We start from the raw sequence: 14,271 nt of genomic DNA, 5'->3' as shown, positions 1-14,271 counted from the left end.
TATAATGCATGTTGCCATATGCATAACGTGGAAGATATCATTTTTATCTTTCATTGACTTTCATAAAGCTCACAGTGACTGTGAACTGTAAGAAAGAAAACAAGTTCATGAGATCGAAAGATCGTCAGTAAAGTATTGTATTCATGGCGCTTACACAAACGAACGCGCTCTTACATCAAACTATCTTATACAGCACTATATAGCCCTTATGGAAGAAGTTTCTTGATTGAGTTCAAATAAACACCAAAAGTATTCTCTGAAACATGAATGAAAACTTCAATACAACATTTAATTGCATTACAATCATAATGCCTTTTAATTCAATCAATTCCAAAGAGTCAAATTCACAAGACACTATGCGCTTACAATGAGCAATTTATATGAAGAGTATATATAATTTTCGATCATCGCTAGAAAATACTTTTACATACAATGCATCTATTTTGATACATAATTTTCATTTCCCTGTTTGAAACATTGTTTGAGATCCGTTCAGTTAGAGCGATAAAGGAACAAGAAACGTCATGAGCATTACAATTGCATTACATGTTGATTTACAATCACAAATATACTGAAATAATTAAAACTAGAGCAGCAAATTCAGGAGACATAAAACAACACCCATACTGCGTTACAATCGAGCGTTAATACATTCAATCATCGACATGCTTCAAAGCGGTTTAACCCTCTTAAAAGCAATAACAATGAAAAGGATGGGATCATATCAAATCGCCATTATCATTCCTTACAATTAATAAACCACACTCTAAAACAGAGAGTAAAAATTTACCCAATATTGGGTAGAAAGGGATCATGCATGTTGGTAAAAATGCATGTTTGAAGGGTAAATTTCAACGCAACATTACGTAAAATTTACAAAATATTTGGTATCTTTTTTACCGAACAAACATACATGTTTCCTTTTTTTTAAGTGCACTGGTTATTGAGAAACATCAGATTCATCCATTTACCCGATTGCAAAAACCCGGATTAACATGGATACCACGACTTGAAGACTGAATCTGAAAGAACAGAAAAACCAGGTTCGAGAACTTGAAAAAAAATGTAATTTGAAGGTGATTGTTTGCAAATGAAAAAAAAACATTATATCGCAAACCAATAAATACACATTGTATTTAACAGTACGAAAATAAAATCAACAATAAGTTAAAAACTTGGTGAAATGAATTATCTGCCAATGTTATATAATTTCTTCAATTGGTATTTTTTTTCAAACTAGTACACTTTAAATGATATAAATCTTTGCAATATAAATTGTCAAACTAAGTCTACAAAATAAATGTTTTATTACTTAATTTTTGGTGTTTTCGACATATCTGAAATCATATTACAGACATTGTTCCGTTGAGATTATACGAAGTGGCATGAATATAATAAAGAATTGTGTATATTACAATTTTTTAATGATATCTAGTCAGGTCCAGATTTAAAAAAATGTGCTCAGAAAAAGTGCGTTAGGCATTTTGTGTTAATGCTGATTTTTCAATTGTTTTAAGGTAATTCAGGGGTACTGAATCCAAAAATGCTGTTTCCTAAACTTGATTCCGACGTTTTCATCCTCAAATCGGCAAAAAAACAAAATGGCGGCATTTTGAATGCAGTTTCCCATATTAAAACCAATTTTATGGGTGATTACATTTCAGAAATTGGGGTCTATGCGTTAGTTTTGATACCCAGGGTTGCAAACATAATGTGTCCGATTTATTCATCAGCCATCTTCAATTTCAAGATGGCAGCCATGATTCACAGCAGCTGATTGATAAATAATATGGCCAAATGTTTGATAATTTTTGGGCGCTTGTGATATCTTTAACGTGTCCATTTTTTCCTCGCCTGCATAGCAGAAGCAAGACATGGACGTCGCTTTTCCGACGGTGGCGATGACCATGGCGGCGGCCGGCGGCGAAGTCAACATCAAATCTTAACCAAGGTAAAGTTTTTGAAATTTCATAACTTTTAGGGTGTAGATGTCTATTTCATGAAACTTAGGATTAAACAAAGTCTATTGAGACAGGTTATAGTTACAAAAGGTCGTCAAGGGTACCTGGAAATCCAACATAGCGTCCAAAACGGCAGTCGTTGTACCATCAACTCCAAAAATTTAAGTAAATCATCAAAATCAAAATCAAAAGGCTTTCAAGGCAAATAATGAATCAGGACATATTTACAAGATAGTGTGTCAGAGAATCCAAGATGACCTTCCAAAATTGCGTCTATAATGAACGTTGTAACTTTGAAATGGGCCAAATTCATATAATATCCACCTGGTAGAAATAATTTTGGGGTCTACCGAGAATAAAATAAAACATTAAAAAAAATCATGGTTCCAAAGGGAAAAATTACATTTGAAAAATTTTAAGGTTTATCAATGGTGCAGTTTTGCAAAAAAATGATATGATGGCTTAAAAAATAGTTGCTATATCTTAAAAAATTTGGCTGCAAAGTGCATATACTATCTACCTAGATACATTTTTGTGTCTTTCTCATGATTTCAAAGGTCAAACAATATAGGTGAAGACGAATTACAGGGATACGCTGTTGTCCAGTTTGTCCAAAAATTGAAGAACGCTCCAAAAATTACATTCGAATTGGCCACCACTGATACAAAAATGACAATACTTCATATCCCATCTAGCGCCACTATTTTGGTGTCTCTGTTCGACTCATGTTTTTAAGACTCTTAAAACTATGTTTTACAAGAGTTAGTGACATAATTAGATGGTGGTGCAAAATAGAGAAAACATCCGAAAAACAAACTTTAAAAAATAAGGTACACTTTCACCTAAAAAGTTCCATAATTCACTGATAAGTATTTCAAGACACGTCATTTGAGTGCTTATATAGGACTATCCTATATATGGTTTCATGATTAGGAGACAGCATTCATTTTTTCGCAGTTTTAGAAGTCGCTTTGGACTTTTTACGACGAAAAGGAAAACTGACCATCCATGTTATTTGTCCTGATTTATTATTTTAGCCTTTAAACCACAATAGTGTAGATTTTGTTCACCTGATTATGACGATGTTTAGGTGATGGAAGTCTTTTTAGACTCATTTTTGCAAGCCATCTTTGAATAATAGGCAAAATGGACAGCTTCATACCATTTAACCCTTGAAAACATAGTGTATACACCAAAATCATATCACCCAGATGGATTCTTATAGGATTATGTCAATTTTTAAGTATCATCAGCCATTTCAGACTCCTTTATTGGAAGCCATCTTGGATTTTTAGACATTGATTGCCCTTGTAACTTATGCTTATGTATTACTTGACCATTTAAACGAAGGGTTAGACAATATAATCATTTACCACAGGTGGATATTAAACAAACTATGTCAGTTATTAGGTAACAATAGCCATTTTAGACTCCAATTTTGGAAGCATTTTTGGACTCTTGGACATGCTGGACCTCTGACAGTCCTTGTAACTTGTCCTAATTTATTACTTGACCCTTTAAACCATGGGTTAAACACCAAAATAATATACCCCAGGCTGATATTAAACAAACTATGCCAGTTTGTCGGTAAGAACGGCCATTATGGATTTTTGGACATACTGGAACCACTAACTGTCCTTGTAACCTGTCCCAATGTAATACTTGACCCTTTAAACCATGGGTTATACTAAAATATCATATTCTCCAGGCGGTTATTAAACAAACTGTGTCAGTTTGAATTAACGACAGACATTTTATACTCCATTTTTGCAAACCATCTTGGATCTTTGGACATGGAGGACCATAGACTGTCCTTGTAACTTGTCTCAGTTTACTTCTTGACCCTTGAAATCACCAATGAATAAAATCCAAATAAAAGACACTGAAATAGGTAACGGATGAATTGTGAAGTTTTAGGCCATGGCAGCAATTTTTACGCAATCTTGGATTTTCAGGTACCCTGCTTATGTTCACTCTTTCCTTTTACCCCCTACACCATTGAATACATGTATGCACCGAAAAAGATGTTTAGGGTAGATAAAGTGACGGTTATTTTAATTTTCAGTTATTGGCGGCCATCTTAGACGCCATCTTGAAAACAACCACTTTCCCGGAACCGGATTTTGGTAGATTTTCAGTATGTTATTCCTGAGATCAAATAGTACCAAAAACCGTTGACAAACATTTTTGTTACAAGTTTTGGGGTTCAGAATAGAGCAAAAAAAGGGTGTAGAATGGCGGCCATATTGTTTTTGCCAATTTGAGGATTTTAACATCAAAATCAAGGTTGGCAAACAGCAAATTTGGACTCAGCGCCCTCAAATTATGCTGAAACACTTGTAAATTCAGCATTAACACGATTTGCCTAAGGCAGTCTACTTTTCTCAAATCTGGACCTGACTATAAAAGAAGAAAAAATAAACTTTACACAGGGTCCACAGCTCACATAGATTCTAAATATACTTTTATATATATACTATGTATTTTGTACAGCAAAACTAACATTATAATGACATATACTTTAGATTACAAGTAGAATTATACCCCTCCAAAACTGGATCGATTATTGATCAGTGAGCAAGACTTTGATCATCGTCTATCAGTGTTTGTCGATGGATAGAACGTCCGGTTGAATAGAAAGCTAAAAACCAGCGTTTACGGAGTGAAAATGATCTGCCTCAAACGTGCTCACTTATTCCTTTTGTTTTCCTTCCATTAATACTAAAGTGGAGAAGAGGTTCCGTCATTTCAAAGATGACAATATATTACATTTGCTGCATTTTCTCCATTCCTTCATTAAAACAAAACCAAAGTAATTGTATCTCCAATATTTCATCTTGTGGTTGGCTCGGGTGATATTCTTCTGGTCTGTCAAAGGACGTTTAAGAGTAGGCCCAAAATATACGTTTACGAAGCTGCAGAAGCATTCTTGTTGGTTTGTGGCATGTATGATGGCACGTTCAGCTCTATAGATTTGTGAACCTAGATGAAGTCCTATCATTATTTTTGGCAGATATTTTGCTCTCGCATTCTCGAAGATTGATTAATTGTAATCACAATGGTTATCTCAGGAACATTTTTAGTGTTCACGATAACCAATGAGCTTAAAATATTATTTTCCACTCAGTTTTAGTAGAAACTGTATACGCGAAGATGAATATGCCTTTTAAAAAAAGAAATTGGATGCTCTGTATATCAACACGCTTCCCCAAAGAAAACCGAAATTGGCGCCTGTCTCTAGAAGAAAATGCATTTAAAGACAACACAGCAAAGTGATAAATGTTTTATCTCTTTACAAGGTGAAAAATCCAACCAAAAGCACTTTCTCGTTTCGTTTAGACCTTGATAATGTTTGACGACCTCCCAAATTTCAGGATTACGTGAACACGCTATGACAGTACATTTAAAATAGTTTGTATCCATGACAATTCACAGTACTTTGAAAATCTGCGTTAGGATAAATGATTCACTGTTTCAATTTTACGCGTAATGTCAACCAGGACAAGACTCTCTGGATTCTCGAATCAATATACGATTCCGAAGCAGAATCATAAACATGAGGTCATCATTTTCCTGCATGCAGCATTGATGAAGTTCCCTACCTCGTAGAACGCTCGTATTCGAAACGAGTGCTTGCATTGTTGGTGTACTTTGACTTCCTGTCACTTGATGCCTCACCGTTCACGTTCACATAACTAGGAATACAACAGAGGAATGTTTGGCGGAAAGCATGACGATACCGGTCGCTCATGATGTTATATATAATGGGATTGACAGCGGAGTTTGTGTACATCATAATACGGGCCGTGTTGACAAGAACCCATGTGATATCAGGGGGAAGTCTGTGCTGGAATATATCGAAGAGATTGAGCAAACGAAATGGTGTGATGCAGATGATATAGACAGTGATGGTTACAATAAGCATGCGAACTACTTGCTTCTTCATGCGCGTTGAAGAACTCCCTGCAGAACCGCGTAGAGAAGAAGTCTTGCTAAGGCGCTGTAGTTGGAGTACTATCAAGGTGTATAGTACCATTGTTACAGGTATCACCATTAGCAAGAGGAACTGATCTACAGTAAGAGAGAAACGAAAGCGGTCACAGGGCTTATGCGCTCTAGGTAAACAGTAGGAACATTCTACTTTGGTCCTTGGATACCCAGCAAAATCGGTCTCGTTTGACGAGGGCCACACCAGATTGACGTTGTACAAGTCGGCAAAGACGATGGTAGGGATTTTGTAAAGAGAGGTAAAAAGCCATATCAACCCGCAAACCAATATCGCTCGTGGTCTCGTGCTCAACTGCTTGAATTTGTGGGGCCAGCAGATAGCAACATATCGCTCTAGGGTGACCACGATTACCGTCAATCCAGATACTATAATTCCAACATCGGTCGCAAACATGGTTAACTTGCAGTATGGACGGCTTATGCTCTTATAATCTGCAAAGACCGGGCTTGTAGCATACAGAATCCAGAACTGCGGCACGGCGGCCAAGAAGAAGAGCATATCGGCGATAGCAAGGTTAATCAAGTAATGATTAGTGACTGTCCTCATGGTCTTGATCCGAACGAAGACCACGATAACCGATGCGTTTCCAATGACACCGATGATGAAGATAATGGGCATGGCGACGGTGACCAGAAGCTTGTCCAGGTAAGAGTAGATATAAAGCTGGAGGATGTCCATGGTAATGACATATTCCAATTTGTTACCAGTGTCATTGGCCATCGCGTCATTGTTGAGCGCCTTCCCCGGGCCGAAACTGGAGACGCCATCCTCAAAGGTGGTCGCCAGGCTGGGAGGTGGACTTGTCAAACTCATCGTTCCATTAGTATTTATAACCAGATGATACTGTGACAAAGTAAAATGACAGAGAAAAGAAACAATAAAGTAACGTTGTAACTCTATATATAGATGTGAAAATGATACAAATACTGTCAGTTGGACAAGAAGAAAGTACCTGTAGATAATGGGTACAACAATGGAAACCATCTACATGTATATGCAACTACAATTTATGAATATCTAAACTAGAAAATGCGTTCTTTCATCGAATGGTCACGGGAGAATTGAAATCATGATTACTCAATATTATAGCAGACAGCGATTTTTATGTATGATTTTAGGAAAAAAAAAATTCCCTTGTTCTACGAAAAATAATACTTATTTATCGAAATGAATAACAAGATGGTCAGTGATTGTGGAGAAAATAAGAACAGATATTTGATTGTGTAAGGAACCAAATGTCACTCCCCCTCCAACATCTCAGCACGCAAATCTTAACTTGGTCCGCGCGCAACAACTTCACGTTTTGAAGTGGTTGATTGCATCTAGCATGTCTAGTCATAATGAAGATTTTCGATGTCTTTTCAAAACTATTGCACTCATTTGCTCTCTTTGGAACTATTCTTGCCAATCACGTAGCTGTTTGGAGTAATTAATAAAAACGTATTATCTCTTGTTGCCAAGCATATCATATGGTAAAATGCAAAGTTGAAGATGCATGGAGAAGAAAAGAGAAACTAATAAATCAAACAAGCTTATTGTATATATGTGATATATTATTGTGTTTCTTTATTTTTCTGTTCAAATATAATTTGCTATTTCATTTAGCTCTTTGAATATACATTTTTTTTCTTCATTGATCTGTTCTTACATTCATAATTTGTTTCGTCATGTGTGTGTTCAAATTTACATGCTCCTTGAATAAATATCTAGAAATCAATTCATTCTCTAAAGTTTCATTTTTCGTACCTGAATTGAAATATATATACCTACAAGGAGGGAATATTGCGTATATAGTGATCATTGTTTTCTTGCCAAGGCATGGTTTCAAATGGAAGATGGAAGATATAGTTTGACTTCTTTTCCTATTTATATATGAATATTAGTAAGGATTTGAAATTTCTGTCATAATTTTTATTTATTCATTTATTTACTCCCATGTTCTCCCTAACATGCATAAGGCTTATTTCCAGACTTGCTGGAGACTACCCACATTAAATACAATAACTTTAAAAATGAGTTTTATCTTTTAAGGCAATAGAAGACTCGAGAGGATAAATAATAGAAAGGTGAAAAAATACTCGTTAGAATTTTTGAATAAGTCGAAAAAACCCATCAAAGATTGGCCATCATGGAAAACAAATCATAGATCTATTACTCTCTTGTGTCTATCATACTCGACATTTAAAACCATACATTAATTGTAGAGAAACAAAATATTGAAATCTACACATTCTTCTTTTAATCACTCTCCATCCTCAATAAAAAGAGATCGGAAAATATTATTGGAGTGACCGACAATATCATTATAATTATTAGGAATGGTTTGGTTAATCGTATTTAAAACACGATAAATCTGAAGAAGCACTCTGTGTATTTGAGGAGCTACATGTATAACATTCAATCAAATAATCCCAAATTTAAGCGGCCTTCTTCTAAAATGTCATTGGACTATTACAAATGCCCTTAAGTTTCTGCCCTAATTTTATTATGTAGGCGCGGTGTTTATTTAATGTTGGCCTACAAACGCTAACCATGTGTTGCCTTTCTTTAATTGGATAAAAAGGTAAAACGGAGTTTGCTTGTGGTGTGATATCAGTCGGGATAACGATAGCCCTGTTACTGCCGGGCCCATCATCTAGTTCGGGTCTAATGTCTTGAAAATAGAGACTTGACCAATGGTGCTTGACTATTTTAATAACGTAGATAGCTTCAAAGTACATGCGATAGAGCTTTGGGCGAACCCATGAAATACTATATACTCTTCAATGAAGATAATTTGGTTTGATCCTGTCAAACTATATATATACTGTCCCCATTTCCCATATTCCCGATACTCCGTTTCTTTTAGAGGCAAGACCGCTAAACGATCAATAAGTCGAGAATAAACTGTGTTTTAGAAATTAAGATTAATCACTTGGTGATTGCGAACCATCAATTTGTAGAAACACGCTTTAATAATCTGAATTATCAGACTACCGGAGTTGAATGGGAATTGATTTATAAAGCTGTTAGTAAGTGACTGTCCATTGTCTCCCTCATATTGATATGATGGAAAGGGGAGATCTTTACCCTATTAGCTGAAGACTGAAGTCGAGAGCGTGAATGATACCACAGTCTTGATTTGCATTCGGCCATGGACATGTTAGTAAACAATATATTCTTTGCCGATGTACTAAACATGTGTGTTTGTCTGAGTTCCCAAGTCCTAATCTTCATGGCATCAATCTTTTTCACCTTATAACAGAATTCACTGCGTCTTCCTCAAACCCGTAGTTCAGGTGGCTTACATCGTTAAATCTGAACGCTCAGCAGTTGAATCTAAAGTTGGGTGATATTCATCTCCCTTCGCAGACGAGACCACGTCTGCATGGTCGACAGCTACTCAACACTTATTGCGCAGATAAAATACCAAACTGGTTAAGCAATGTGATAATCTTGTCTTTTTCCATCGCTGCTTCGATTTGAGCATGGAGGGTGATCGATACGAAAGGCTGGTCGACATGAACATGGCATATTACTTCAGACGCTTCCAACATGTCCAATGACGGTATAAACCTCTTGAAATATCCCATGTCAATTGAAATGAAGACCAACCCTGCATGGTATCTAGTTGAACGTTCTTGCGACCCCCGATGTTTGTCCGCAAGTATGGCGATTTGGGTTTGGAGCTCAGTAGCAATGCCCGTTTTTTATTTCTATTTTCATTTCATTGTGAAAGGTCAAGTCCACCCCAGAAAAATGTTGATTTGACAATAAGGACCAACTTGACTAAACCGTATACTATTAAACAATGCTAATTTCAAATGTTAAGGGAGGAATTAATCGTTGTTTCACTTGAAAATAAGGAGAAATTTAGAATATGTCATATTTCATCCAATAAAATACATAAGAAATAGTGAGCGGATGACGTCATCGGTCTCCCCATTTGTACACCGACCAGGGTGTGCGTATTATTGTTTGGTGAAATTAAGCAAAACATTAAAATGTCATAACTTTTTCATTTTACATCCGAACTTTATGAAATCTTTAGTGTTATGCTTGTTGGATATTTTTCTTTTTATTCAAATCATGTTTTGTTGGGTTGGACATGTCCTTTAACAACTGGGATAACAATCCACACTCTTAAAATGTTGGGCAACATACTGTCCACACAACAATTGGTTTAAAAAATGTATCAAATTCTGGGTAGTTTTCAACCAATAATGTGTAGTTTTCACCCAAAGCACACATTGGTTTGAAACTACCCAGAATTGAATTGGATAAAGTTTTAACCAATTGTTGTGTGGACAGTATGTTGCCCAACATTTTTAAGAGTGCATTAAAATTCACATTTGGCGAATATATGCTTTCACAATAACGATGATGGTCAAACTAGCTTTCATAGCGCCAAACGAATCATCAACGATAATCAAAGCGCTCTACCAGAAGGAGTTAGTAAAATAGAACTCATACAAGGCATTTAGAGTTTCTATAAGGTAAAGCCTAACGTTAAATGTTTTCATATCTTAAGTGCTATCTCAAGAGTGTGTAAGATCACTTGAAACATTTAAGCATTTAACGTTACTTTAAAATGCAAAATACGGTAGTTATCCGCATGGTTATTGCTATCGTCAAATAATATTCACCGTATAGAATACGGTAACTGCAGCAGTAGAACAAATATTTTCATTCAATCTAAGCAACCCATACAATCATTGTGACCGAGAGCCTTTTTTTTTGTTTTCAAGATTATACCTTTGGGCGGATAAATGTGCCATGTCGTTTCAACACGCCACACTGCATTTCGCCATATCCGGCACTACTTTGTCGTTCATGAGACAGATTATGGCGCGGTAAGAAAGGTCAAGTACTCATCACGATACCTGCACAATGTCACATCCCAGATCAAAGACGTTTTTTGGCTTGATCATGCACGGTAACAATTGATCGATATTTCTAAGGTGTATCTTTCATCCCAAATCAACGGTTAATCAGTATTCTTATAAGGTGAGGACTAGGTGTGAAAACGATCAACATGAGATCATTTTAAGATGAACTACATCTTATTCGGACAGCTGCGATGGGCCTTATAAATCCAACAGGTGTTATCTTTTTTTAAGCAGTGGGTAAGAGGATTGTGTCAATCTAATATTGCCTGGGGCAGAGAGGCCCAAAAAGATGGGATTTACATCCGAGGAATGGTAAAATACATTCACGAAATGGACTTTGGTGAAAAAAAATCTGAACACCATTAGAATGATGAATTCGTACACTGACTCAAGCCGGTCATGCGAATTAAGAAAATTGTAAAGCATAAGGAAATGTAATGACAATGCCCACCCGAGATAAGAAAGCACCGTTGTAGAGAGTGGGATTGATGAACTCGCATATAAAAAAGAAAAAGAGGGAACATGGGAGATGAATCTCAGACAAAATATATGAACAGGCATAACAACATATATTAGAGCTTCATAATCTATACAAATAATATACTGATTTATTCTGATACCCTGAATATTTTTTTAAAAAGAAGTTCTCGAAAGTTAGATTCGAGGCTCAAATCATATGACTTGAATGGATAGAGGACAATTAATTGGCAAATCCCTGAACAGTTTACAAAATTTGAAGAAAAAACACGAAATTGTATAGTTATTAAGTTATGTATTATTTCAGTGAAACAGTGATTTGCAAATTGGCATGAAAATCTAATGAACACGATGAATAGGATAGAAGAGTTTATGCATAAATTAGTGGACTATAGTCGAAAGTCCATGAATAATATGCAGCTGTGGAGGTGCTTTATAAGTTTGGAGCAATTAATTCATTTCAACATCCAATCAGTTTCATTGAATCATTGCAGTAAAAAGAATATGATTCCTTTTGGTAAATTAAGTTTCCTTTTTGAAATAGGGGGGAATTCTATAAATTGCGATGCAGTCCCTATTACCATGATTTAAATTACTTTATGTTTCAAGACAAGCGGTTACGCCCCTGTCTGCGTTCTATTTTTTCCACCCCTACTATTTCCGCAAAATAAAAACAGACAGAAAGCAGATCTTTCCCTGCGAGAAAATGAAGAAAAAATATTTTTGGAAGAAAGTCAGTCAGATATTGTACTGTCGATTTACTTAAAAGGCAAAATTTCGGAAATTAATGACCGAAAAATAACAGGCTCTTCAATACAATACAAAAAATGAAACTCGGCATTATGTAATGATTAGATTTATTCTCGTATACCTTTGGCGAAACCTTAAAAAAAAATTCCGATCATCTAACATATCATAATTGATGTATGTAATCCAAAAACAACGAAATTGCCATGATCACGTTAATTTTCGAAGCTAGATTTTGATCATCACGTTTCTTCAAAAGAATTTTGTTGAGAAGCATGATTTCTTTTTGTGTTACGTCGATATACAGGATAGCTTCATGGTGAGCAGGAAGGTGATGTTTTTCAGGAAATGTACGACGAACGAAATATGACAGTTATTCTTCTTTTTTGTCAGGGAAGTCGTGTGGGCGGAATTCAAATGCCATAAGTGATTAGGAAGGGCTTCAGAGTTGACACCTTGGGCCGTCTAATCAACAGGGCTTTCCAGATAGCTGTTGATTCAAGGGCTTCTCTGATCAAATTCCAATTAGGCAAAGGTGCACAATCCTCTGCTTCAGAGATGGGAGATACGTCTCAACAACGATCAGGTTGGGTTTTGAAAATTAGGGGAAGGTGAACTGTTATCACTGGTTAATCAATAACTAATCGGTAAATGGGTTGATCATCCTATCTCGCTGAGAAAGTGAACACCATTCATGGATGAAACCAGTATATGCCTCATCAAGGAAGTTCCATTAGTGAGGATTCTTTTTTATACACAAAACTCTCTGTCTCTCTCCCTGTGTGTGCTTTATCTAAATATATAGATATATACACTGTAAAAAAATTATAGTTCAAATTTAAACTAGAAAATCAGCACTCGTAGTGCAGTCACTATACAAGCACTGCAAGTGCTAAATTAGCACTTAATTTTTTACAGTGTAATTGTATCTCCATTCTCTCCCTTCACTTTCACAAAAAGCTAATAAATGTATTCTCTCAATACAGTGGGGTGATTATTGAATCATGTAATTAACTGTATACCTTCCCCATTCTAACAAGAATTTTCATTTTTAATACTTGGAATTTATTTGCCGCTTGTTTTGACAATCTTTTTTAAATATATTTTAGAAATAAAACACAACAAAGCTTATTTGCACAATCGGATAATTTGAATTAGTGAGCGTGCAATTAAAACTAAAAAGCTTCTTTCAACAGTTGCAGAAGTAATTTATCACATCTGAAAATAAATAATAAATAATTTCAAAGCTTAGAAAGCATGAACATCACCGAACCACGAAATAATGGAAATAAGAGAAGGTATTAGCAGTCAATCTACATTATATTTAACAATATATTAAATAGCCCTTAATCATAATCCCAAAACAGAATAAGTCAAAATCCCATCTCATTTGGGTTTCCAAATCGACCCTTGTGGCTTTAAAAAAGGTAATTTCACCTTCCCTATCCGTAACATTTCCATACAGAGTTAGTTAAGGTGTCCTTAAACATTCACGCTAATAATATGCCCATAACGATTTGGTTAAAAAAAGGGTTATGGGTATTGTGCTATGAAACGTCGGTGTAAACACATTTTTCTTTGTTTATACAGCTGTTATATAATAAAGATAGCGTAACCATCGATATATTTAAATAACACAGTCCATCGCATTTTCTATCAAAAGTATTGACAGCTTGAAAGTTTGGTTTTACATTTAGTCTGTATATTGTACAAGTTCTGTAAGACACAGGCAGCAAACATAATCCGATATCCTCAATGGCGTTGACAAAGAATATCTTTAAAAAATAGTCTTTGAGGTTTGCATTAAATCTACATTACTACAACTTTCAATATTCACACATAAAATATATTCTGAAACCTAATGAACGATCATGTAAAATATTCAAGATACTACGTTAGTGTGAGGCACTATTTTCCAAAGAAATTATGGTCCGGTGTATTCTATTTTTCTTCTTCTTAGAAGGCATGGTATCAGGTGTTAGATGGGCTAATCAGGATGGTAACAGTAGATGCATCAGAACGTGTTCACCTGTATATAAAGTTATATCTAATGATCATGTACAGTATAGTATGTCTCATATAGATCGCGAAAAATATGAAAGCACACCTCCTTATATTCTTTATACTTGCCAATTTCGAATGAAATTTAGAAAATGTATCATCCGATGAAACGTAATAGGATCAGCTAGGCGTTCCCACAAAGACGGGA

General features: G+C 35.5%; 1 protein-coding gene across 1 annotated transcript; it reads right to left on the bottom strand.

Moving 5' to 3' along the window:
- Positions 1–300: 300 nt before the first annotated feature.
- Positions 301–6,814, bottom strand: LOC129256478 (neuromedin-U receptor 2-like). The gene has a single exon (XM_064096594.1). The coding sequence runs from the start codon at positions 6,781–6,783 to the stop codon at positions 5,560–5,562; it is 1,224 nt and encodes a 407-aa protein (XP_063952664.1). The 5' UTR covers positions 6,784–6,814; the 3' UTR covers positions 301–5,559.
- Positions 6,815–14,271: the final 7,457 nt, after the last annotated feature.

Source organism: Lytechinus pictus, chromosome 3 (genome assembly GCF_037042905.1).
Source record: "Lytechinus pictus isolate F3 Inbred chromosome 3, Lp3.0, whole genome shotgun sequence".
Taxonomy (NCBI): domain Eukaryota; kingdom Metazoa; phylum Echinodermata; class Echinoidea; order Temnopleuroida; family Toxopneustidae; genus Lytechinus; species Lytechinus pictus.
The sequence above is the reverse complement of the archived record's forward strand: the minus strand, read 5'-3'. Positions and strand labels throughout refer to the sequence as shown.

Excerpts from the sequence above, each read along its gene's own strand:
- LOC129256478 (XM_064096594.1), bottom strand. The coding sequence starts at position 6,783 with ATGAGTTTGACAAGTCCACCTCCCAGCCTGGCGACCACCTTTGAGGAT.